A 25,484-nucleotide genomic window follows, 5' to 3' on the forward strand; every position below is an offset into this window, starting at 1 on the left:
TATTGTTGAGTAATTCGTGCTTTTCGATATCTTAATTTCCATCTTCGAAGGATGTTCTTCATTAATATTTAATTTACATCCTTTAAATTTTATTATCAACTGGTAATACAGATGGAGCTGGAGCACAAGCAAGACTTTCATCCCTGGCTGTGGCAAACAAAGGCAGTTTAAATGCAGAATGCGCTTTCCTGTTTACTGAACAATAATCCCAACACAAATGGAATAATCAGACAGGTAATAATACGTCCAAAGCTACCATCATAGTGTAGTGCCACAGATGTCTGACATATATTTATATGAATACCCGCAACTCCGCGCAAGCCTTCACTGTGTTTAAATTATTAAGCTACTGCTCATTGATATCCGCCGTTAACGATCGAATTACCCAGTCACACATCTTCCATGACCTCATGGTTATTCAGATATTAACACATCTTTTTTTTACCAAGGAAATATCTACAGGAAATGTCAACCGCACTACTCAACTTTAAAAGTACATAGCCCTCCGAGAATATGCTCCAATAAAAGTTAGTAACTTGTGTAAGACTAGCTGCATTTAAATTTAGTTAAGTCTAAAGTGAAATAAACTGAAGGTCCCGCCCTCTCCCTTCAGCTCTTTGCGACATATATGATCTTGTTCTTCTCCACCAGCTCCATGTCCTTCTCCAGCTGTTTCATCTCCCGTTCCAGCCGTTCCTTGCGCTGCTTCTTGAGGGCGGTGTCTGTGACGACTGACAGGCCTTGATACTGCCGATGCAGTTCCTCCCAGTTCATCTTTAGGCCCTGGAAACATGCAAGTCAAGGAGTGGGTTGCAGCTCCTGTTGCTTACAGGACTACACTGTCCTTAAAGGAGATCAATACAAAAGAAAATGGCTCTCTTCATCTGGCAGTCATTGTTCTTATTTCCACATGCACAACATCTAGAAAACGCTTTTAAAACATTGCATTTTAGCTTCCCAGATGATTTATCACCATTGGTTTGTCAACCATGCAATGCAGTCATATAAATAATAAGTGGGTATGAGCTGTTTAATGCTACATCTGATTGGCTGCCACCTTAGTAACCTATCAGCTAGTATTCCAGCTGTTAACGCAGACACAGACACTGATACAGGCCTTGTACTGAAACATACTTGTGGTCATGGGTTTAGCTAGGAATTCTGGGCCCCCTGACAGAATGTCACCTTGGGCCCATGCTGGGGTCATCGCATTCCTTCCCTGGGTCCCTGATCATATAATTTGAAAGGGGGTCTAATAAGGGATGTAATGTTTGGCACGGTTGACAAGTTGGGCGAATGTTAGTATAATTTAATACTTTTTAGGGCTTCCCCCCTTCGATCTGCCAGGGGATCCATGTCCCTACTGTCCCCCTGCCCATGGTGGATCATTAATAATAACATTTCCATGTTTACTTAATGATGACCCTTAACATCTGATTGGTGCCCGAGTCACAGCCATGAAGGTGAAAGATAAACGCAGAGCGTGATCTTCCCGCGTCTGCGAGGTCGCACCTGGAGGACCGCTTCCCGCTCTTCTTCTGACACCTGCTTCATGGCCCCCTCTCGCAGCCGCTCTCTGACATAGTCATCGTACTCCTGCTGGGCCCTTCTCACCTCGTCCCTGCGCTGCTGCAAATACTCGGGAGTTTGCCCATAGTCCTGCGAGTCGCATTCCATGAAAGCAAGTTAAACGATATGCTGCGGAGTGCCGGTCAACTTTCAGCAGATATTTGCTCTGTTCTTTGGGTAGATATGATCGAAATTTCAACATGCTGTGAAAACTAACACTTGTAAAATGGAGATGACCTTGGTATGGATTTAGTAGAGAAATGGTAATGTGGGAAAATATTACTTTCTGGCATCTGTACACTTTAAAGCTTAATTTTTTAACTAATTAGAGGCACCATGTTCCTCTAATTCATTATCATGAATAATGAGTCGGGAAAATTCATAACTGAAATGAATGGGCTAAATTCATCTATCATGTGATAATCTTTAAATCCTATCCGCTTAGCCCCCCCCCCCCCAAAAAAAAAAATCCCAGCACCTGTGTAAAAATAAAACAGTCCTTTGTCTAATTACAACTGAAAATCCAGTCCCACTCATGCCTAACATATACAGTACAAAACCTATGTGTTGACACTACAAATCGGATACTCATACTTTTTTCTTCACATATTTTGGGACGAGGCCAGATGATTCCAGAAGCTGCTTATCTCCGTTCTTGGTGTCGACGCAGATCGCCTGCGGTTTCTTTGGTGCCGCTGCGATGGTTTCCATGGCATTGTTCTTGATGAAGTTCTTCTGCGTGTGAATGCCCATCAGGGGCTTGTCCGTCTTGCTGGGAACTTGGGGTTTTTTTTCCTTTCCATTGTCCGCGTAGGCAAAGAGTTTTCCTATTAGATCAAGGGCAAAGTTAGGTAAGAACATTCTTGGGTAAGAACTTTGCAGATGATCACCAGAAATAACTGCGCCTTCACTATTGATTAATACATCCAGAGCTTTATGCTTGAAAGCACATGGACTGCCAGGCCTGGTTTCAGAAGCAGCCAGGTGGGTGTGCTTTGATGACATTTTTCCTCCTCTGATCATCAGGGCTGTGGTGATTCCTTTCAGACAGACCGGCACACAGGATCTAGAGGGTCACAGCCCTGGGCAAGGCTGACGAATGGATGGATTTGCTGCTGTGACTTACGCTCAGGCAGTCTGGGTTCCTTGGAGTGTTTCAGCAGGTACTTTTCAGGGGATGGAACTTCCACCTTAGGAGGCCCCATTGTCTTGCTCTTGGCCCTATTCAGCTCTTTTTCTTGATTTACCTGCTCCCTAAACTTTGACATGTATCTAAAGACATTAATAGACAAATTAAACATGCATTTTGATACTTTTCTCAATATGGAAATTAGAGGATACATTTCTGAGGAGAAATGTATTGATAAACATCCTAAAATAAACATCTATACATTCTAATCATTGCTGCAGTCTGGGTTCAGGCTGTTGCTGCTTTGAATTGCATCCTTTTAAAAACCTATAATTTTGCTTTATGGTTAGCCAAAGGCAAACACTGTGAAATTACAAAATACCAGATCACATATATTTACCTACCTTGGTGGTTTCTCAGTTTTAACCTCTTCACGGGGAATGAGGTTATAAATGCTTTCTGACAAATTCGACATCAGAAAAATAAAAGATATATTTATAGATATTTAAAGAAATCGAAGGAACTTATTCGGGTTTCTTATAGTGTTAGCGTGTGTAGTTCCCCCGGAGATGGTTGCTTAGCGACCACCTCCACGCTTTCCACTTCACTGACGCTGTCTCGAAGTACGGACGGACGGCAAGAACGTCACGAACTGTCGTCACTTCCGCTACTGCGGAACGGCGCAGAGTGGATTGTCAGCAAAGGTGAAATAAGTTGTTTGTCCTCTCCGATTCGCCGTAGAATGTGTGTGACGTTTGATTGGTTGAAAGTTTGCTTTCTTTTGTCGGATGTACTTGGACGCGTCTGCAAAACACGTATAAAACATGGGAAAGGAATGGGCGGAAGAGCACGCGGTTTAAAAGTAACTGCAAAATATAACGCTGTTTATGTACACCTACACATATTTACAATACATGTATTATAAAGGTACTTGATCCTTGTTGCCGTGACTGACTTTTTGTCTATTATTGACATCAAGTATTGCAAAAAGCAATACTACTGTATTATTTCAGATTAGTTGAACAAAACCATTTTATTTTGCTGAGCAGTGGAAGACACAGTACCTGCTGTAATTAATGTGTAATATACAGTATATAAAATGCTATTAGTTAATTCCCACTGGATTCTCAGTAGCTGCTTGGATTTTCTGATGTTGTCTTTCAGGTTGTCCCTGATGTTTCCATACCGTATCTTCAAGATGATACGCTTATCCTCCCAGTGGCTGAGGGGCAGCCTTGTGTCTAAGGGGATGTTCTCCGTTAAACGGATGTTGGCGCTTGCTCCGCCGCTTCGCTTCCCCTTGTCTGCACGGTTGCATTCACAGTACCCCCTCCCTGAGTCTGAGAAGAACATCTTATTGATGGGTCCACCTGGAGCGGGCAAGACAACAGTTGGACGGATCATCGCTCAACAATTGGGGCGCCCTGCCATCGACATTGACGACGACGTGCTGGAGCGTCAGTGGGGGATGTCCGTAGCTGACAAGCTGTCAGCAGTTGGCGGGCAGCGGTTCCTGGAGGAGGAGGCAGCAGCTGTGTCAAACTTCTCTGCCTGTGGGAGTGTCATCTCACTGACTGGGTCAAATCCACTTCACGCAGGGGCCATGGCACGCCTGAGACGTACGGGCATCGTGCTGTACCTGGACGTGGACACAGAGGACATCCTGCAGAGGCTGTCCAGGATGAAGGTGCAACGCATAGTAGGCCAGGAGCCTGAGGTTTCTATGAGGGACATTCTTGCATACCGGCAAAGGTTTTATAACCAGTGCTTTGACATCAGAGTCTTATGTGGTTGTGGGGACACAGAGGAGGAAGTGGCAGATAAAGCCCTCCGAGCCCTGAAGAGGTATCAGGACTCGGAATCAGAAACCTTTATTTCCACCCGGTCCTGTGAGGGTGAACCGGCCACCAAAAAGTTTTTCAGTGATGTGGTTATCGAAGGGTTGGCCTCAGATGGTGGGTTGTACGTTCCTAGGAACCGTTTTCCAAAGTTGGAGCCCCGGGAATGGCTGAGGATGATCCACATGTCGTACCTGGAAAGGGCAACCATCCTTCTCGAGAAATGCATCCACCCCGCAGACATCCCACCCACAGAGCTGCAGGCAATGGTGACACGAGCCTATGGGAAGAACTTTGCTTGTGCTGTGATAGCACCTGTGAGACATCTGGTCCAGAACCAGTATGTACAGGAGCTCTTCCACGGCCCCACAGGCTCCTTCAAAGATCTTGCTCTGCAACTTATGCCACAGCTCTTCGCCCACTGCCTCCCACAGATGTGCAACTACCTGGTCCTAGTGGCAACGTCTGGAGACACAGGTGGTGCAGTACTGGACGGCTTTGCTAGTCTGCACGATGCCGACCGACGGCGCATCGGAGTCCTGGTGTTCTTCCCAGAGGAAGGCGTGAGTGAGATCCAGCGGCTGCAAATGACGGCATTCCAGAAAGGCAACACCAAGGCTGTGGGCATCCATGGCAACTTTGACTTCTGCCAAAAGGCCGTGAAGAGAATGTTTGTCGACTCCAATCTGACTGGACGTTTGGCGGTAGAGTATGGCACAGTCCTAAGTACGGCTAATTCCATTAATTGGGCGAGGCTTCTGCCTCAAGTTGTCTACCACGCCTCCGCCTACCTGGATCTAGTCAGAGATGGTGTGATTGGCTTTGGCGACCCTATCGATGCCTGTATTCCCACAGGAAACTTTGGCAATGCCATGTCTGCCATGTATGCCAAAAACATGGGAATCCCTATTCGAAAGATCATCTGTGCTTCCAACCACAACTGCGCCTTGCCTGACTTCATTGCCACAGGCTGCTACGACCTTCGCAATCGGGTGCTCACACCATCCATTTCACCAGCCATTGATATCCTGAAAGCCTCCAACCTCGAAAGGTTCATCTTCCATGCCTTGGAGGGGAATGGGCAGCTGGTGAGGGGTCTGTTCTGTGGCCTCGAGGAGCAGGGGTACCTTGAGCTTCCTGAGGCCATGCTCCGGAGAGTGCAGTCGGGGGTGTTGGCCGGCTGGTGCTCTGAGGCCGAGTGCTTGGCCGCCATCCATGAGGTGCACGCAAGCACCGGCTACATCCTGGACACGCACACAGCTGTCGCCAAGGTGGTGGCAGACCGTCTGCAGGACCGGACCTGCCCCGTCATCTTCTCCTCCACTGCTCATCATGCCAAGTTTGCCCCTGCCGTCCTGCGTGCCCTTCAAGTCCAGAACACCCCCACGGCGCCCCTGGACCAGCTGGCTTGGTTTCGCTCACATGGTTCCCGGCCTGTCATTCACGAAGCCCTAAATAAGTGCCTGCGGGACGTCAAGAGACAGTCTTATACTACGTGCCGGGCAGACTTCAGCTCCATGGCTGAGCAGGTGGAAACCATGATACGAGACTCGTTCCTGAAAGGTTCATAAAGGACTTCCCAAGGGAGGAGTTATATCTACTCTGAATCTGTCCTAATAATGAATAACTGTAGCAGAAAGTCAAACATTTTTCAGAATTCTTTCTATTTTGTGAAATGCGCAGAATATTCCTCTTACTTCACAATTGTACTAGTCTCTGGCACTGCATTTTTCTTTTTCCCCACTAGATGGCAGTCTGGGGTGTACTCTAACACCTCATCATGGAATAATCGCACGCATTGAAAAATGACCCTGTCACAATCACAGGGTGAGGAAACTCACAGCAGTGAGCCACGAAATGCAGGCAGGATGGTTAACAAGTCTCAGAGGAGCTTCAAACGGACGCTTGATTTGCTGTCCTGTTATTTTCCGCTTCCATCTGTTCGGTTCATTATGGGTGTTAAGGTTAAATCTCGCCCACCCATAATCTGCTGTGTTTTGCTTAATTTGAAATTTCAGAGTAATTTGAAAACATACCAGAGGATACAACATAATCAGCCAGCAGTGTAAACATTTATTCAGATCTAGCTTATATGTAAGCACATGTATAAGGCTGTTTACATAATGTCTTCTCTTTCAAAGCATGAATATGTTCTAGCTGCTGTCCTCAAAACAGTACACTAAAAAAAAGAAATGTTATAAAATTCAGACATAAGACCTGCATGCATCTTTTAAACTTCTTTAAACATTGTCACCATGAGGTCTTCTCTCGTGATTTTGGTGAAAAACCGCTTATGAGTATATTCTTTGTGGTTATTCTTCATTTTGGGAGGCAGTGCAGTCTGTGGATTTATTACCGGGGGCCGTCCGAGAACATGCGTGCTATTTTTAGAGCCCCGTACCCCTCACGGTCGGAAATGTTCCCTCTAGAACAAGACAACTTAAATTGCTCCAAGCCTGAGAATCATATGGTCTTTTGGGAGGCAGTGGGCGTGGCTATTGAAACGACAGGGCAGCTCTCTCATTGTGACATTACAACCTGGATAATTAATTGATCTCAGCGAGGCTCCCGCTACGATAATTGCCAAGTGCGGTTGGTAGAGAATTGGAGGCGTCGAGTGCATGTTTGGAGTCTCCTCCCCACCCTCGAAGACGGCCATGATGGCTGGGGGTGGCAGCCGGAGGTCCCCTGCTGTCTGTGTCCTTTTGTCCCTTTATGTAGAGTTCTGAGTTTGCTGCTTTTCACGGGCTCACTACTACCCCCTATGGTGCAGTACCTAATTTTCTCTACTATCATTATTATTATGAGGCAAGTGGGGAGAAATGTAGTTGAGAACCAAATAAATAAAGAGGCAGCTGATGGTGTATGATGTTGGAGGCAGGTGGATTTGGAGCTTGGAGCTGTGGAACTCCATGGGATTGTATGGGAACGGCTGAGGGAATATTCCTCGTGTCGCAGAATTGGCCTGCAGGTGGCGGGGTTGCCTGTCCCTGGAAATGTGCCCCATTGGTGTTTGGGTACTGTGGCTGATGGCTGACCTCCTGCATATTTAAGCCTCTGCTTTAGATCTCCTTGCTCACTTGCCTGTCTTTTGCGGGCCTCTGCATTTCACGCTGAATTCTGATGGGACTTCATGATGAGGAGTGGCTTGCTTCTCAGCTGCAGCTGATGTTCACACTCTTTGGGGGGATGGAGGGGGGTTCTCATCTCCTCTCTAAACTGCAGTTCTTTACCCACCTTTTCTTGAATCTTGACCATCAGTATATGCTCTGTTAGGGTCTGGAATCCTGCTCAGCGTGTGCTGTGCTCGCTTTCTCCTGCGATAGGCTGCTGTGCCTATTCAGGTGCCTATTCATGCTATAATGCTTTCAGACTCATATTGGGTTATGTTAGCAGCTTAGGCCAGATTAGCCGATTGCCGTTTATAAATCCCCAGTCTTACGAATCTATTTTTTGAATTTCCCCTTGTTTCTGCTCCCTTCATTAGGTTCCTCCAGCAGCAGCCAGTTCAAATGTCCAGCTGGCATTTAGTAGGGAGAGTGTGTCGTCAGAACAGCTGGCCCTGTTTTTGGGGAGGCCATTTTCACCCTCTTTGCCACCCTGTTATACAGCGATCTCTGGATTTCTGTTAGGGATGGAGGTCAGCTGCAGGGGCGGGGCCGCATGGGCAGCAGCCCCTGCTGAAGGATGATGGACCCCCGGAGTGCATAATTTACTACAGGTTGCCAAGTTCTCAATGCTGTTATTTACATTTCTGTTGCACTTTTGTGTAATCACCAGGGCATCTTCAAAACCTTTAAATGCTGATGCTTTAAAGTTGAGAGGGAAGAACGCAGTGTTTCTCCCAGGGTCTGTGGGATTTCACGTACCCCCAGGCTGATGCTGCAGTAGCAGCAGCTAACAGCATGTTTATTTTTACCCACCCGCACGGTGAAGACTTTGGAGACAGAGACAAACTGGAATGATGTCATCCTCTGGAACTGATGCAGGAATCTGATGAGCCGTGAACTTGAGTCATTAGCTTAGCTAGTTAAGGTTCTTGTTCCACGCATAGTAATGCAGGTTCTCCCGATTAGTTTCAGTGGGCAAATGGAGTGGGTTTGGTTTCTGGCCTATAGGGGGTGCCAGTAGCTGCGCTGTTATAGGAACAGGGTGGAGGGGGCGAGGAGCTCAACAGAGAGGCCTGGTGTCAGATGACTGCTGATGTCAGAGTAGGAGGAACTAGCTTTGGGGCAGCTGTGTGTGTGTGGGGGGGGGGCTTTCAGGTCCTCCACTGTAGCTGGATCTAGTCTGAGGGAGTTCTGAACCAGCACTTCCCAAGCTGCTCGATCTCCTTGGTCCAGTGGACACGAATAATTGCATGTGTCCAGCTCTTTCCATTTCCTTAATAGGGAGCTTGCGGCCTAATGGAGGCTTTTCATTTTGCCACTACTATACTGGCCCAGCTTTCCAGGCAGGAAGTGTGACCTGGCCCTCCCTTCCCCCACCCGGGGTGTGAAGTCAAAGTCCCAACAAAGAGCAGAGCAAGACCCTTGTGGAAAATCCTCACAGTGTGAGGGTGTCATCTACAAAATATGGGAAGCTGTTCTCATTATAGGCTTCTTCACAAACCCACAGATATCCCGCCACCCCCCACCCCGGCTATCTAAAACCATTTTGATTTCCAGCAATCTCAAAAAATTGCTCCCTAATCTCTGACCCACCTCCACTTAGCAATTAAACCGTGTTATCTTCGTAATTAAAAACGGTGACATCTGACGCTGAAAGTTCTGTAGTAGAGGCAAACATGGCGATTCACTCACCATTAAGAAAAAATATATCCTTCCCTTAAACCCTGTCTTGCTCAGGCCAGAAAATTTAGATTGTTCATGAACAGGGTCATTGTGATCTTATATTGTAATATGCTATTTACTAGCAGGGAAAAGTCTTTGACCAATGGGAGGTAGGTTAGGCCAGTGATGGCGGAAGGTGCATGTTTCCCTTTTGATGTCCGAAGAACTGAAAAGCTTTTTCTTTTGGTTTTTTTCTTTGATCTCCAGTAGATAGGAATCTTTTCTCTGAAATTAAAGAGGCGTGACCGTCACCTGCTTCCTCCGCCACTTGCTGGGAGTCTGCAAATGGTGAAGCATTTAAAGTTGTTTTTCTTAATTCAGACCTTTTCTTTGTGGGTAGAATCACATGATCACTACTGGTCCAATTAGTGCTCAGTTCATAAAAAAAATACACACAAGCTTAGACAAATTCATTTTATGTCTGCTTTTGGGGAAAAAGAAGATCAGGATTCATTTTTAGATAAGACTGGAGGGTGTGGGGTCTTGGATGCGGTCATCCTTTGTAGATTTGTCATGGAGAGAAGCTTAACATTTGTTTCCTTCTGCCTTTGATTCAGGATGCACTACTCTGACAAAAAGGGATGATGAATGGCCCGCAAAGGGTGGGGCTGAGCAATGGCTGACAGGTGTCTGACTGGGGTTGACCATTACCAGACTTTCCCTTTCCATCAGGGAAGATGGCATCTAACAATGGAGAAATATAAAAATCAAGCTAAATTGGATTGTTCTGTTTGAGGAGCATTGGGATTTGTCCTGGATTGTTCTGAGAGGTACTGTATGTTGTAAATATGCACATGCTGGAAAGGTCATCTCTCAGATCTTGAAGTTATAGGAATCCTTCATCTACACTCCCTCTGATCATTCTGAGTATTGTGGATATCTGAGTTAGGACACTGACGTAGAGGTGTGGTTATTAATTGTGTTCAAGGTTTGTTTGAAAATAACGTTTCTTCATACAGTTCATCTAGAAACCATGTACCGTTTCATACACTTGGAACTTCTGACAAACCTGATTACACACCTAAATCAAACTTCCAGAAATCCATTGTTCCTGTGCCTCCCTGCTTCCTTGATTTGTTTCCTTCTGTCACACACATCCGAAAAGCTTTTCCAGGCAGATCTTTGGAAAGGCCCCACACAGATGTCCCCTCTTCACCTGATGAGATTTGATGTTTGTTGCTCTTCACTTGATATTTCAGATGATCCCGACGTTACTGGATAATCTGAACCATATTGCTTGATGTTTTCTCCAGAAAATTGCATATTTGCCTCATCAAGTCACAATTAAATAACCGCAGCAGTTACGGTTGGTGTTTCTACCGTAGAGTGTGGGAAGAAATGAATTTATTTAGTGATTAGTTGTCATTGTTGACACCCCACAGTACATAACAACGAAATTTGTTCTCTGCATTTAACCCATTTGTGACAATATGACACAGCAGGGGGCAGCTAATTCAGGGCCCAGTACCTTGCTCAGGGTACTTCAGTAGTGCCTTGCTAGTCAGGGATTCGAACCTGCAATCTTTAAGTTACGAGTGCCCTTCCCTAACCATTAAGCCACCACTGCCCATCGTGCTGAATGGACATGGACAATATAGATATGCTGTATCAAGCTGAAGAGCTATGTGTCAAGCTATGGAAAGCTGAAGAAGAGAAAAATGTACTGATTCATATATTGTGAGAGCTTATGAAATCTGGGTCATGCTGATCCAAAATACATTAGGGGAACATCGGGGGTGGGGGAAGGGACGTCCTGGAAGAAACACTTGTACGTGACATGGGCAGTCACACACATCATGCACCGGGGGGTGCATTTTGAGTCACCGGTTCACCTGGAGGGCTCACAAAGGTGGGGTTGTCTTCAAACCCATAATCCTGCAGGTGTGATATGAATAAATTCTGCTGTGCGAGGAAACGCTGCTAGATCAGCGGTGCTCTCAAAATAGGCATAAATGCGATTCTGCACATCCCAGAGTTGAGCCACTTCCAGTTGTCAATGATGCTGACTGGCTTGTCACTGGGATCTTGAGTTTGGGTTTTGTTTAAACAACCGCATCTCTGGAGATTTTTAATATGCATCATTGGGAGAGCAAGGACACTATCAACACCTTTCGGCACAAATTTGGCTAAACGAATACATACCTTAGTATAACATATTTTATCATTTGTTCAAATGATTCATGGGGAGAGACCTTGGGGAGAAATAATAATTGTGATGTGTAGGCATTGATGTTGGAATGAAAGCTCTGCTAGATCCAAGTGCTGAGGCATTAGGTGACTGTTCAGGGCGCCATCTACTGAGAAGTTGCAAACATTGCAAGCCAATTTCATAGCTGATAATTTAACAAAATCTACACTGCTTTGTGCCGCTTAGAGAATATGTGATTGCAGTACTGCATTTTGATTCAGCATTCAGCATGATATAGCACATCTATATTGTCCATACTATTTTATATTATTTTTCATTTTATTTTCTTATTTATTTTTCTTTTATTTTACATGTCTTCTATACCTTTGGTGGGAAGCACACATAGTATTGTTGGACCTGTACAATGACAATAAAAATATTTAATTCTATTCTTCTATTGTGTGTCTTAGACAGGGGGCACCGGCAGTGAAGCTTACATAGGGCATCACATGGGCTTTGCCCAGTACTTACCTTGAGTTAACTAAGGAAGGAAAAACCAGTGTGTATAGAAGCCTGGGGATGGTCTGGATGGATAAGGCTGCAGGGGTTTCTGACTGGAGGCATGTGTCACACAAAATCAATGAAATTTAATGAAAAAAGAATCACAACTGGTTTAGGCAAGTGGAAATTTATTTGTTGATCTTTTTGTCATTTGCAGGGTTGTGGGAAGATGCTGGAAAAAACAGGTGCAAGGCAGGGAATATCCCAGGATGGAGTGCCAACCCATCGTTGGAGCAAGTGGAAAAGGAATTCATTATTGCAGACATCCCACCTTAGGCATATTGATTTCAGGGAGGTGGATAAGGGACAACCGGGGACCGGGCTGGCTAGGCTAGGACTGTACCATGGTAATAACCCTGCCCCCAGCTAGTTACATTAGGAAACACAGAATAGTGTTGCATTTTAAAATACCATATACCGCAGTATGTCTGGACAATCTGACGGTATAAAAAATTCAATACTGTCCCAGTCTAGTGTTAGCTGGGGTGGGGGGGGGGTGTTGGGGTAACAGCAATAAATTTGCAAAATGGAGGATGCTGGCAGGAAAATTGTGGGCCGGGGCTAAAGAGTGGAGGTAAATTTTCTATACTAGGTGGGGCAAACCAGGAACAGCACTGAGGACACCCAACAAGACAGATAACCGGACAGGGCAGCCAGGTAAAGGAACCATGGTGACAGGGATGGAAACAAAGGATGACCACAGGGGCCACAGGCCAGAACAAAATGAAGGCAGGACAGGGAGGACTGGAAGGAATGGAGAATGGACCCTAGGGAACTGGGTATCACAGACTCGAGGCATGATGCAGGTGTGACAATCACGGTGAACGGGCAGGCAGGAAGAGGCGAACGATGAGGCAGGCAGGTGGGATACGGAATAGCCGGGGTTTATTGGGGGAGAGATCAGGGTAGACAGGGCAAACATCACGACGATACATCGCCTAACATCATTGACAGACAACCAACAGAGGAAGATATGGACTGATATACGTAAGACAGGGCGTAATAACAGGGAACAGCTGGGCACAATCGGGGAAGCACACGTGGATGATGAGGGGGCGTGGCACACACGAGGACTGGACGCACAGGTCATGACAGCAGGCAGGAAAAGGTGAATGATGAACTTGTGGCTCAGAGACTGAAGGGGTTTATTAAACAAAACAGACACACAAAGGGTAACCACAAAATAAAAGGGACCACGAGGGGTCAGAACAAAACTAGAGAGAGAAAAAACAAATTAAAAGAAAACCAATAAGCTAACATACAAAGGGAAGCAGGCAGGACCAGGACCAGAACCAACAGCATAACACACAGTAACAAAGCACAATGACTGACTGTGGTAATGAACAAAGGCAGGCACATAAATACATTGATGATGAGGACTAACAAAAGGTAGGTGTGAACAACTAATCAACAAAGGCTAACAACATAAAGAAGGACAATACACAAGGAAAATAACGTACAATTAACAAGACCAGGAACCAGGGAACGTAGCAAACACTAAGGCTTAACAACATATATAAGTAAAACCAAAATCAAACAGGGTGTGAACAAGGCAAACCTAGGACAGAAAAACTAAGATAGAAAATTTAACAAAACACTGGGGAACAGAAAAGCAAATAAGAATTTAAGCATGAGATTTGTTTGTAGCCAGCCTTGAACTCATGACAATATAGTTTTTGTGGTACATGCTCAACCCATCCAGCCATGCGGCAATCCCAACAGTAGGGAAAACACACAAGGGTCTAGCACAAAAACAGAAGAGGGGACAGGATGGCCAGCAATACCTGCTTGCCAAAAGGGGAAGAGACATGAAGGGCAGGGACGGACAGGTACAGACCCTGAAACTGGGAGGCAACCCTTGAACCTGGACCCTCCTGGGCTTGTTCACCAGTGAGGTAGGGTTTGTCCGGGCCACAGGACCGATGGGCCAATGAGGCTGGAGGATGTCATGGGACCAGCAGGGCCAGAGCAGGAGGGTACAAAGAGAACTCCAGGGCACTGAGGGAATTTTCCTACGAGCCTCAGCATGGGAGATTCTCAGGAGGGCAATGTTGGACAAATGCGAATTGGATTGGTATCCAGCATGGATCGTATGCCCCCATCTCCACCTCCGGGAGACACAGACTCCGCTAACCCCTCTTCGGAACTCCAGCCAATATTGCTGACCACACTGGGATTAAGGATTCGGTTGATTGGTAAATTTTGGGCCCATGCTTCCCATTCTTCTGCCAGGGCATCTTCTGGGTCATCCCAATTTGGCCTGGTGGCAACCGGGGAATCTGGCATTAGCCTGACAGTGACTAGGGAGTTGGGCATTGACTTACTGGTGACCAGGGAGTAGGGTGTCAGCCTGGTGGTGACCTGCAGGGGACGAGGGGGCTGCCAAGGCAACAAAAGAAGGCTGTGAGGTGGGTGCAAAGGCAACGACAGGAGGCTGCGAGGCGGCCACCTACAGGATGGCAGGAGACAACGAGGCAGGAGCCACGGGACAGCTGGCAAGGTAGAAGCTAATGGGATGCCAGGAGATGATAGCACAGCAAGAGACAATGAGGCTGGAGATGGCGAACAGAGTGAAACCGTGACACCTGTATGGCCCCTGGGTTTCACTGGGGAATGGCATGGCTACTGGGAGACTAGGTACAGTTGATGTGGTATTTCTTGGGCTGGGAGCCGTGGACTCAGGCAGTGTCCTTCTTTGGACCAGGAGCTTGGAGTGCGGGCAGAGTAGTCATCTCTAGGCTGGGCGCCTGGAGTACGAGTGGAGCAGCCGTCTCTGGGCTGGGCGCAGCAGAGAACATAAGAACTTAAGAAATTTACAAACGAGAGGAGGTCATTAGGCCCATCAAACTCGTTAGGAGAAAACTAATAGCTCAGAGTTGTTAAAATCTTATCTAGCTCTGATTTAAATGAGCCCAGGGTTTCAGCTTGATCCACACTAGCAGGAAGAGTATTCCATACTCCATCTACACGCTGTGTAAAGAAGTGCTTCCTCAAATTCATTTTAAAACGTTCTCCTGCTAATTTACACTTATGGCCATGAGTTCTAGTATGTAAACTAATAGCCATTTGGCTGAACAGCATCTGGACCTGTTAGAATCTTATATACCTGGATCATGTCCCCCCTTAGTCTCCTTTGCTTGAGGCTAAACAAATTCAGTTCAGCTAACCTTTCCTCATAAGACATTCCTCTAAGACCAGGAATCATTCTCGTAGCCCTACTGTACATTGCACCCTTGAGTGGGACATGGAAGCAACAACATATACACCGAGGTCTTTCTCATAATCAGCTACCTTTATTTCAGTGGAACCCTTAAAATATCTGTACTTTATATTTCTGCTCCCTGCATGGATTACCTTACATTTACCTATGTTAAATGTCATCTGCCAGGTATCAGCCCAGGCGCTAATTAAATCAAAATCCCATTGTAGCCTCTCTGCTGCTAGATCAGCATCTGCTACACCACCCACCTTGGTGTCATCTGGAAATTTAACCAGTTTACTTTATGTATTGGTGTCAATATCATTAATGTAAATTAGGAACAATGGTGGTCCTAAAATTGAACTCTGAGGTACTCCACTATGAACGCAGGCCCACTGTGACATTATGCCTCTAATAACTACTACTGTTTCCTGTCTGTTAACCAGTTTTTGATCCAAGCTGCTACAGTTCCTAAAATCCCTGCAGCTTTGATCTTAAGCAAGAGCCATTTGTGGGGGACGACATCAAAGGCCTTCTGGAAATCTAAGTAGATCACATTGTAGGGCTTTTCGTGATCAATTTCTCTTGTAGGTTCCTCAAAAAAACTCAAGTAAATTAGTTAAACAGAGCATCTACCTCTCCTAAATCCATGGCTATCCCTCAGAATGTTTTCTGAATCCATGTAATCTACCATTTTCACTTGGATTATAGCTTCCATTACTTTTCCAGTTATGCAAGTTAAACTGATTGGTGTTGTGACTGGGGATAGTAGGGCAGGCAGAAAGCAGGGAAGGACGAGGCGGCTAGGCAGCATGCAGGAAAACGGGATTTATTGAGAGAAGACAGGGCAGACTGCGACGAACATTAATGACGGATGTTGGGAATACAGACTTAGACGTGGACTAAATACAGGACATGACATCAGACCAATGGAAAACAGCTGGGCACAATCGGGGAATCACATGTGGTCGATCAGGGGGGCGTGGCACACATGATGGCTGGATGCGCATGACAGAAGCCCCGCTCCAAGGCATGCACTCCGGGCGTGCCCCAAGGGGATCGACGGACAGGACGAGACCAGGGACACGGGACCTGAAAGACAAAAGCAAGACCATGAACGAGGGACCGGGAACAGAACCGACACACAGAAAAAGCACAGGGGCAAGAGCCAAGACGACATCTGACAAAGGACAGGGAACGCTGACAGAAAGACCAGAAACAGAGACACAGAGGGAACGGAGAACGGAGGAACCACAGGGGGACAAGGAGGAAACACAGGAGGCCAAATTGGAAAGGACGGGGGACAAAGGGGAGCCCGAGGGAGCCACAGTGAGCGACGGGCGACAGCCGGAGGAGGCTGGAGCAGGAGGGGACCTCGCAGGGGGTGAGGAGACAGGTTGAGGGACAGGCAGAGCAGCAGAGGCAAGGATGGGCTTTGGGGGGCGCAGCAGAGGCAGCTTCCCCTGGGTAGGGCTCTGACTGCACCAGGTAAGGTGAGATGGGAAACACAGGCACAACCAGCTTCTTCTGCTTTCTCCTCCTTCGGCCAGAGCCGGGAGCTATGTAGAGTCAGCAGGCTGAGCTGCAGCAAGCTGCAGAGAGGTGGCGGGCTGAGCGGCTTCACACTGTGGAGAGGCGGTGGACTGAGCGACTTCATGCTGTGGCAAGGTAGTGGATTGAGTGGCTTCACGTGGCTGAAAGGTGGCAGGCTGAGCGCTCTCATACTATCCTTTGCATGTCGGTCAGTACGCACTGAACCTTCTCTGCCTCCTAGGGGTCCGCATCTGGGTTTCCATAGCACCCTCCCTGCTTCCCAGAAGAGAACCTCGCTGTGGGGATCCTCCAGACCACAGGATTACTCCTCCACTCCAGGTGGGTATCCAGGAGGGAGAAGAAATCCTCTGCTTGAAGGCAGGGGTGGCTCCTGCAGTGCTGGTAAGCCCTTCAGTCCTCGCATCCGACCAGGGTATCTGGCCTGCCAGATGCAGGGAGCCGTGGAAGCCAGAGTGGAGGGGCAGACTGCTGGATCTTTTTTGGAGTCTGGTTATTCTGTCAGGGTGTGCAAGACAAGGGACTTGAAGGCTGATGTTTAGCGAACGAAAGGAGTTTATTGAACTAAACGGGAACAGGGAAACAAACAAGATTGTGAGGTGTCAAAAAAAAATAGGCGGGTACAGGGAAGGACACAGACAGACAGGAGAAGCAACATCAATGACTGGGGTTGACGAGACAAACAGGTACTTAAATACAAAGACTAACAAGGTATAACAAGCAACAGATGTAATTAATCAGGGCCACATCAGAGAGGAGACAGGAGGGTCAGGCGGACATGATGGGCAGGATGTTCAGCTATTTTGTCGCAATACATTATTATCATACCGCTATAAAATACAGGGGTAGCCATGAGCATCTTGACTTTTAAAGGGTGCTTTGTGCCAGCTGCCATTATGATGTGATCTTTGCTGGCGTCAGATACTGTCAGGGTACTGTTGAAGCCCCTTGCATATATATATATATATATATATATATATATATATATATATATATATATATATATATATATATATATATATACATACATATATATGTAGCAGATTTAAAACAGTTCAGAAACTGAAGCATATATGTAGTAATTCACTCTCTGTACGTATTGCTATTGATGCTGAGATGGACTTGTGGTTACAGCCCTAAGAGAATCCAGAATGATTGGTACTGGATTTTAACATTAAATATTACAAGGAAGATAAGATACCGTATTATTACATATTACAGCTGCAACAACTGTGGGGGCAGTAGGACATTTTCTAGACTTCAAAGCTATGGTTATATACAATCCTCAGATGAATTATTCTAATTTAAGAAAAAGTGAATGCGTGTGAACAGTTTGGGCCGTCACACGGCAGAATACTCACAGCGATTGAACCTTTAATTCACCGTCTAAGTAGATCCTGTCATACCCGGCTCGTCCGCTCCTCGTGTGTGCCACGCCCCCTGATTACCCACGTGTATTTCCCTGATCGTCTCCAGCTTTGTCTAGTTACTTTGATTAGTCCTGTGTATTTAAGTCCTGGTCTCCCCAGTTTCCCTTGTCCGTCATTGATGTTTCCTGATGTCTGTTGCCGTCCAGTGTTCCCTGACCCGCTTATCCTTATTAAAACCCCGTTTTTCCGTATCCCACTTGCCTGCCTGCTCCTTACCCGCACGATCGCCGCTTATCTCCGGCGTGATCGTGACAGAATGACGGACCACAAAAAGAAGCGGAGAGGGAGGAAGAGGCTCCCACAAGAGCCGATCTATCTCGCTCTATCTGCTCGCTCTCCAGGCTTTGGCTTCCGGCGGAGGACGAGAGGGAGGTACCCGCCCTACCTCCAGCCCGGAGGCTGACCACTCGAGACCCCGATCCCGCGTGGAAGTACTGGCTCTCTAGTGAGGACGAGGACGAGGAGCCCTTCCTCTACCCGGAGCCGGAAGCCTTTCTTCCGCCGTCCGTTTTCACGGACATCGCGCCGCCTCCCGCAACCGCCAGGCGCCAGCGAGGGAGACGGAGGAGACCGGCGACCGCCAGTACGGAGGACCTCCCTCCGTTGCTGCCTGCGCAGCCGCCTTCGTTGCCGCCGCCTGCGCAGCCGCCTTCGCTGCCTGCGCAGCCCCCTTCACCTCCTGCAGCTCCAGGGCAGGCGCCCCCACTGCAGCCACCTGCAGCTCCAGGGCAGGCGCCCCCACTGCAGCCACCTGCAGCTCCAGGGCAGGCGCCCCCACTGCAGCCACCTGCAGCTCCAGGGCAGGCGCCCCCTGACCGTGCTGCTGCAGCCCCAGAGGCGCTCCCTCCGCCTGCTGCAGCTCCCGGGCCGGCGCCCCCACTGCAGCCACCTCCTGTTCCTGACCGCGCTCCAGTTCCTGCAGAGGCGCCCCCTCTGCAGCCGCCTGCTGCAGCTCCCGGGCAGGCGCCCCCTCTGCAGCCGCCTGCTGCAGCTCCCGGGCAGGCGCCCCCTCTGCAGCCGCCTGCTGCAGCTCCCGGGCAGGCGCCCCCACTGCAGCCAGCAGCTCCCGGGCAGGCGCCCCCACTGCAGCCAGCAGCTCCCGGGCAGGCGCCCCCACTGCAGCCAGCAGCTCCCGGACAGGCGCCCCCACTGCAGCCACCTGCAGCTCCAGGGCAGGCGCCCCCACTGCAGCCACCTGCAGCTCCAGGGCAGGCGCCCCCACTGCAGCCACCTGCAGCTCCAGGGCAGGCGCCCCCACTGCAGCCACCTGCAGCTCCCATGCAGCCGCCATTGCCGGCGGACCCCGCTCCCGTGCATCCGCCATTGCCGGCGGACCCCGCTCCCGTGCAGCCACCTCCTGTTCCTGACCGCGCTCCAGTTCCTGCAGAGGCGCCCCCTCTGCAGCCGCCTGCTGCAGCTTCCGGGCAGGCGCCCCCTCTGCAGCCGCCTGCTGCAACTTCCGGGCAGGCGCCCCCTCTGCAGCCGCCTGCTGCAGCTTCCGGGCAGGCGCCCCCACTGCAGCAGCCTGCAGCTTCCGGGCAGGCGCCCCCACTGCAGCAGCCTCCAGTTCCTGACCGCGCTCCAGTTCCTGACCGCGCTCCAGTTCCTCCCGAGGCGCCCCCTCCGCCTGCAGCAGCTCCCGAGGCGCCCCCTCCGCCTGCAGCAGCTCCCGAGGCGCCCCCTCCGCCTGCAGCAGCTCCTGTCCCTGGCCCCGCTCCTGTCCCTGGCCCCGCTCCTGTGACCCCTTGTCCCTCGCCCCGGCGACATCGACCCCGAACTAGGGTCGGCCTGTCTGTGTCCCGCAAAGGGAGGGGACACAGACGCAGGGCTGGGGTCCCGCCCGCCCTGCCCCCTGGCTCGCCCTCCCTCGCCTGCGCTCTGGCTCGGTTGGCGCCTGCGGGTCCTGGCCCTCCGGGTCGGCTGTCGCCTGCGGGTCCCTCTCCGGTGCCTCGTCGCCTTGCCTCGCTCCCCTCTCCAGAGCCTGGTCGGTCGCCTGCGGGCTCCCCGACGGCGGCTCCTCGGTTGCCTGCGGGGCCCCTACCTCCGACCCTCCGCCGGACGTCGCCGCCTGCTGCGGCTCCCCCCTCCTCCGGGCCTTCGCCGTGGGCCCCTCCTGCTCCCTCGTCCCCTTCCCCGGTGCTCCCTCCTGCTTCCTCCCTGGCCCCTCCGCGGGTCCCTCGCCCTGCCTCCTCGGCCCCTCCGAGGTCCCCTCCGGCTCCGGCCTCCCGGCCGCCTGCGGCCCCTCCGGCTGCCTCCCGTCGCCCGCTGGGGCTCCCTCGGGCTCCCCTTCCTTCCTCCTCCTTGTCTCCCTACGCCCCTGCCTTTGTCCCGCCTGTCTCTGCCCCTTCGTTTTTTGCTCCCCCTTGCTTTGTTCCTCCCGTCTCTGCTCCTCGTCCTTCTGGGTTCCCTCTGTTCACTCCTGGCCTTTTTGTTCCGCCTGTTCCCTCCATGTCCCCGTTTCTTGTCTGTCTGTCTGCCTTTCCTGTCCTGTGTCATGTCTTGTCCTGGCTTCTGCCTCTGTGTCAGTTTTGCCTGTCTGTCTTGTTCCCTGTCCCTCGTTGATTTCTGGTTTTGTTTTTCAGGTCCTGTTTTGCCTCGTCCCGTCCGTCGCCCCCTTCCTTGGCGCGCCCGGAGAAGCGCGCCTTTGGGGGGGGTTCTGTCATACCCGGCTCGTCCGCTCCTCGTGTGTGCCACGCCCCCTGATTACCCACGTGTATTTCCCTGATCGTCTCCAGCTTTGTCTAGTTACTTTGATTAGTCCTGTGTATTTAAGTCCTGGTCTCCCCAGTTTCCCTTGTCCGTCATTGATGTTTCCTGATGTCTGTTGCCGTCCAGTGTTCCCTGACCCGCTTATCCTTATTAAAACCCCGTTTTTCCGTATCCCGCTTGCCTGCCTGCTCCTTACCCGCACGATCGCCGCTTATCTCCGGCGTGATCGTGACAGATCCATTCTGAATTAGGATTTTCTCTATGACTTCTGGGTTGAAGTTGAAGCTCATAATTTAAAAAATAATAAACTCATGGAAACATCATGGGAGTGTTTAATAAACTCAAAAAACAGGAATTACTTGAGGAAACAGGCAGTTTAGACAAATACCTCAAATATCTCATAGACTGCATTACTCCCAAACAGTATATACCAGTGGTGTCCAACCTTTTTTAAAGCAAGAGCTACTTTTACAAAGAAAATACTCGGGCAAGCTAACAAATCCTGGTGGTATATTTCACCGACCAGGGGTCCTTACGACCCCCTTGAAATTGTCCCCCTGGGAATATTTTACTGACCTGGGGGGTTATATACCATATGACGAAATACCCTTCAAATTGTCTAGGATAATAATGCGTCAATAAAATATGTCAATAATGTAATGTGTCAATAAAATCAAAAGTATTAAACGAATGATGGAAAACTGGTGGTCAATCCGGAATGCTCACTTTAATTTTTTAATTTGCTCCTGCTCATTCCATCTGCCTCAATGGTGCACGCCTCGTTGATTTTGCTGTGTTAACTGTTTCTGCCCACACTTCCCACAGTCTCCTGGGATAATCTCCTCCCGAAAGACAATCTCCTTTCTTCCTGTTCTGTCACATATAAATATTGATCCTCAGCAGCCCACAGAGATGTAAGAACAAGTCTCCCACCTCTAATAACAGAAAATCCTGTGAAGATTGTTTGTTGCCTTTTGTTATGTCAGAAATCCCCCCCCCCCCCCAAACGCACATATGCTACACCTCTGTAATTTCCTCACCTACAACATGCCCTCACGGTCTTAAGACTCTTATAATTGGCTAATGACAGAATTCTTTGCTCTACGTATCACATCTTTTCCATTGATCTTGGCTGAAGAATGCTAAGCACACAGGAAACTGTAATATAAATGTGATGCCTATATTGCACATAGTTGCTTTATTTGTATGACTGATTAATTACAGTAATTCAGCTTCTTGCTTTGCCTCCTTGTCAGGTGGGAGGGGGGCACTTGGGATGCTGCCCTGTGTTTTATTCACACATTTAGATGTCGACGATGATGCTTGTGGTTCTACTGAACTTACACACTGTGTAATGGCCTGAGTAGATTATCAGTGTTCCAGAAAACATTTCCGAAATCCATAGCTCAATCCCCTTCCAGATTTTTTTTTATCCAGAAAGTTCTCAGACTTGAGAAACCAGGCTGTCTGCTCACACACATCTTTAGAAAGAGGGGCTTTTGAAAATGAAACTTTAATATGCTTGGTACGTCATCGACAGCAAGAAAGAATCTCTCATTATTAAAATGCAATTTAAATTTAATAGTCAGCTATCGAGGTTTAATAGAACCTCCTACATGCTATAACACTTTTGTCAAACAAGCCTTTTCGTACATTAATAAATAAACACAGTTCTGATATTCATCAGTGTGGGACATTTCAGTACTGTGGTTACGGTGAGTGCCCATCAAAGGGTGGATTCTGTCTCATGGGTGCAAGAGCCAGTAAAATATGCCTGCCTTGGTCATAGTGGTTCGCTTCATTCATTTGTATGGATTAAAATGTATGGGGTGAGACAGTATGCTTCCGTTGGCTCTCTGTGGGCCTCTCAAGCTTGTGGTTTTAAATATGGCACTCAGGTCAAGAAGCACCGAAGCAGTGCATCATTAGCAGCCTTAACAGGGGCTGTCTTTGTCCCATAATGGGCCAGAGAAAGACTAGAGCCTCTGAGAGAGTTCACAGTGACCATAGCAGGGGCGACACTAGAGATTTTGGGTCCCCTGAAAGGTACCATATTTGACTCCCAAACCAAACCAATCCAATTATATGCCACCTTTTTCAAGGCCCCTGTCACTCCTTTGGCCCTTGGAATCATCCAAACTTTCCACCCTTTACAGTGCCCCTGGACCACAGCTTAGTGAGAAGCACTCATATTAGGAAGGGCAGATTAATCTCACCCCTCAATCCAGTTCTTTACTATTAACCCATCCATCCATCCATCCATCCATCCATCTTCTAACTGCTTACCCGGCTTAGACTCACAAGTCCTTACTATTTGTTTTTACTAATTATTATTTCTTATATCTAATGTAGGTTATTTTAACTATGCTTAGCATGGAAACATAGAAGACGTCCCACAAAATATATTTTAGTATTTGGCTGCATTTTGATGATTTGAGCAAATTAATATCACTTAATATACTTTTTTTCTAAGTGTATTAAACAATTAACTGTGTGGAGAGATCGCATTTGAACCTTTTTTGTTCTAATATGCTTTAAAAAACAAGGTTCAGGAAACAATTTCTGCAGTGCTACACCGAAAGGGCTGATGATAGCTGACAGGTGATGACAGATTTCAGCACCTGATTCTCTCATATTTCCCCTTTATCCGAGTCCACTTCAGTGAGAAACTTGAACAGATCTGCTAATACCGGTGCTGTCTAGCTTTTGATTTTAACTGGGAAAGCCTGTTTGTTTGCGCATCGCAGCCAATTACCTCACAGGCCCTGTGGGTTGAGCCTAGAGGATCATGTGACACTTGACAGTGAAGTTTGCTGTGGTCCAGGGGGAGGGGTTAGGGGTGTTGTGGGGGAGGGCTTCAGTGAGAACAAATTGAAATGCATGTCACACAGAGAACTGGAGTTCTAATAATCACATAAGTTATATTTGTACACACCACATGACCAACAAACAATCTTGGAGATTGCTGCTGAATACAGTTCACCTATATGTAAGAACTGAGGAGTTAGTTACTGAATGGTGCACTTCACAGATTAACAGCGGCTGAGTATTAGGGACAGAACAGTGGAGGCGTGAAATTCACTGTTCACAGCACTGGACAGGAAGCCGATGAGAGGAAGCTGGTGATTATCCAGTTTATTCACCACTGATCTTCTTTATAAGCTTATTTACACATATCCCAAACTATTTGTACCCTACATTTGGTTGTCTTACTTCATTTATATATCTACATGTTTATTTATTGTTTGGAATTCATTTTTCTTCATCATTTTTTCTTTTATTTAATTTGTAGTTTTTTTATACTTTTGTTGAGAATTAATTGTTTAATTGTTTACGTCATGCCACCACCTACACCAAAACAAATCCAGTGTACCTTTTTGTACTTGGTGAATAAAAAGGTTCTGATTCTTATTCTGTACCGGCGCTAAAGGCTAGAGAGTGCTAGTGTTTTTGTGCTACCCATAGGCGCCTATAGCTGGGGGTGCAGAAATGAGGTACTTGCAGAATGATAGCCAGCATCTGGGGGGTGGTTCTTTTCCCATTAAATAAATAATGAGCCCGAGCCCTGGTGCCCACCCCCTCTGTCCACGTAGGCCGGCTGCTACACTCTCTTCAGCAGCTACCTGTAGGGCCTCAAATGAGCTGGACCGGGGGACAAACTCTGTAAATTGTGCACGTTAACAAAATGGCAGGAAGCGCGCCCCATATCGTCACTTACTACCCGCTGCTGCTCCCTCGCTTTGGGATTTTTCCCAGACTGCCTTTGGTGAATCATTTCCACTAAAACCTGCCAAGTAAACAAATCCACCGGGACTTCCTGTAAACACATCAGTGGTATTTTTGACAAAATTAGCCCATGTGTCCCCTGACTCTTCCTCACCGATAGTGAAAAGCAGTGCCATGATTCAGTCCATCTGCCCTACGTGGTTGACATTGCATCCTGACCACGTTCTCCTTTAATTGCACCTGGTTAAGCACAGAGGAGGGCACATTAAATGGAGAACAACATGGACGTAGCTTATTGTATACAAAGCCATGCTATAACGTCCATAGCTACTAGAATGTTCTGATTTCAATTTGCTTGTGGAGTGGACATTCGGAGCGATACATTTTAGTATCTAAATCACCACAGTTAAAACCACTCCTCTCTCTCATTCCTGAGAACATCACATTCCCCGACTTGAATATGATTTGGACTGGAGCAAAAATCCTATCAGCAAAGCAGGCTGTTTTGTGTTAATACCCTTGCGAGATCGTTTAACGAATCCAATTTCTTCTTTAACGTGTATTGTCTTGGCTTTTAAATGCACTCAAAATAAGGTAATAATAATGCACAATAGACTAATGGCACCCTATGCTTTGAGCTGACATGAAGCCTTTTCTCCATTCATTATCCAGAACACACTGTGAAAACAGGCTCCAGCTGACGCCTATCACACAAATAGACAGAGTCACCCAAGCTGTCATGCTTTGTCCTTCAAAGCGACGAAAATATAACAATACTACTGCGCCAAATTGCTATTTTAATTGAATTTAGT

The 25,484-nt window shown here is 48.0% G+C and overlaps 2 protein-coding genes across 3 annotated transcripts; one reads left to right on the forward strand and one right to left on the reverse strand.

The window, feature by feature from the left end:
- Nucleotides 1-78: 78 nt before the first annotated feature.
- Nucleotides 79-3,296, reverse strand: enkur (enkurin, TRPC channel interacting protein). The gene is made up of 5 exons (XM_049005965.1): nt 3,103-3,296; nt 2,696-2,841; nt 2,164-2,396; nt 1,513-1,659; nt 79-783 (listed from the first exon to the last, which is right to left on the reverse strand). The coding sequence occupies exons 1-5, from the start codon at nt 3,171-3,173 to the stop codon at nt 610-612; spliced, it is 771 nt and encodes a 256-aa protein (XP_048861922.1). The 5' UTR covers nt 3,174-3,296; the 3' UTR covers nt 79-609.
- A 113-nt stretch (nt 3,297-3,409) lies between these two features.
- Nucleotides 3,410-6,785, forward strand: LOC125732480 (threonine synthase-like 1). Of its 2 annotated transcripts, none has more exons than XM_049005963.1 (2): nt 3,410-3,625; nt 3,863-6,785. In XM_049005963.1, exon 2 carries the CDS (start codon nt 3,873-3,875, stop codon nt 6,105-6,107), a length of 2,235 nt encoding a protein of 744 aa, XP_048861920.1. In that variant the 5' UTR covers nt 3,410-3,625; nt 3,863-3,872; the 3' UTR covers nt 6,108-6,785. The 2 variants fall into 2 exon arrangements, with proteins under 2 accessions (XP_048861920.1, XP_048861919.1); XM_049005962.1 differs by having other exon boundaries at nt 3,411-3,560.
- The last annotated feature ends 18,699 nt before the right edge of the window (nt 6,786-25,484 follow it).

Source organism: Brienomyrus brachyistius, chromosome 1, assembly GCF_023856365.1.
Source record: "Brienomyrus brachyistius isolate T26 chromosome 1, BBRACH_0.4, whole genome shotgun sequence".
NCBI lineage: Eukaryota > Metazoa > Chordata > Actinopteri > Osteoglossiformes > Mormyridae > Brienomyrus > Brienomyrus brachyistius.

Bases quoted from the DNA above. Each gene is read 5' to 3' on its own strand.
- enkur (XM_049005965.1), bottom strand. From the start codon at position 3,173: ATGTCGAATTTGTCAGAAAGCATTTATAACCTCATTCCCCGTGAAGAG. The intron at 2,842-3,102 runs GTAGGTAAATAT...TAATGTCTTTAG, and splicing joins AAAACTGAGAAACCACCAAG to ATACATGTCAAAGTTTAGGG. The intron at 2,397-2,695 runs GTAAGTCACAGC...TTGATCTAATAG, and splicing joins GGAACCCAGACTGCCTGAGC to GAAAACTCTTTGCCTACGCG.
- LOC125732480 (XM_049005963.1), top strand. From the start codon at position 3,873: ATGTTTCCATACCGTATCTTCAAGATGATACGCTTATCCTCCCAGTGG.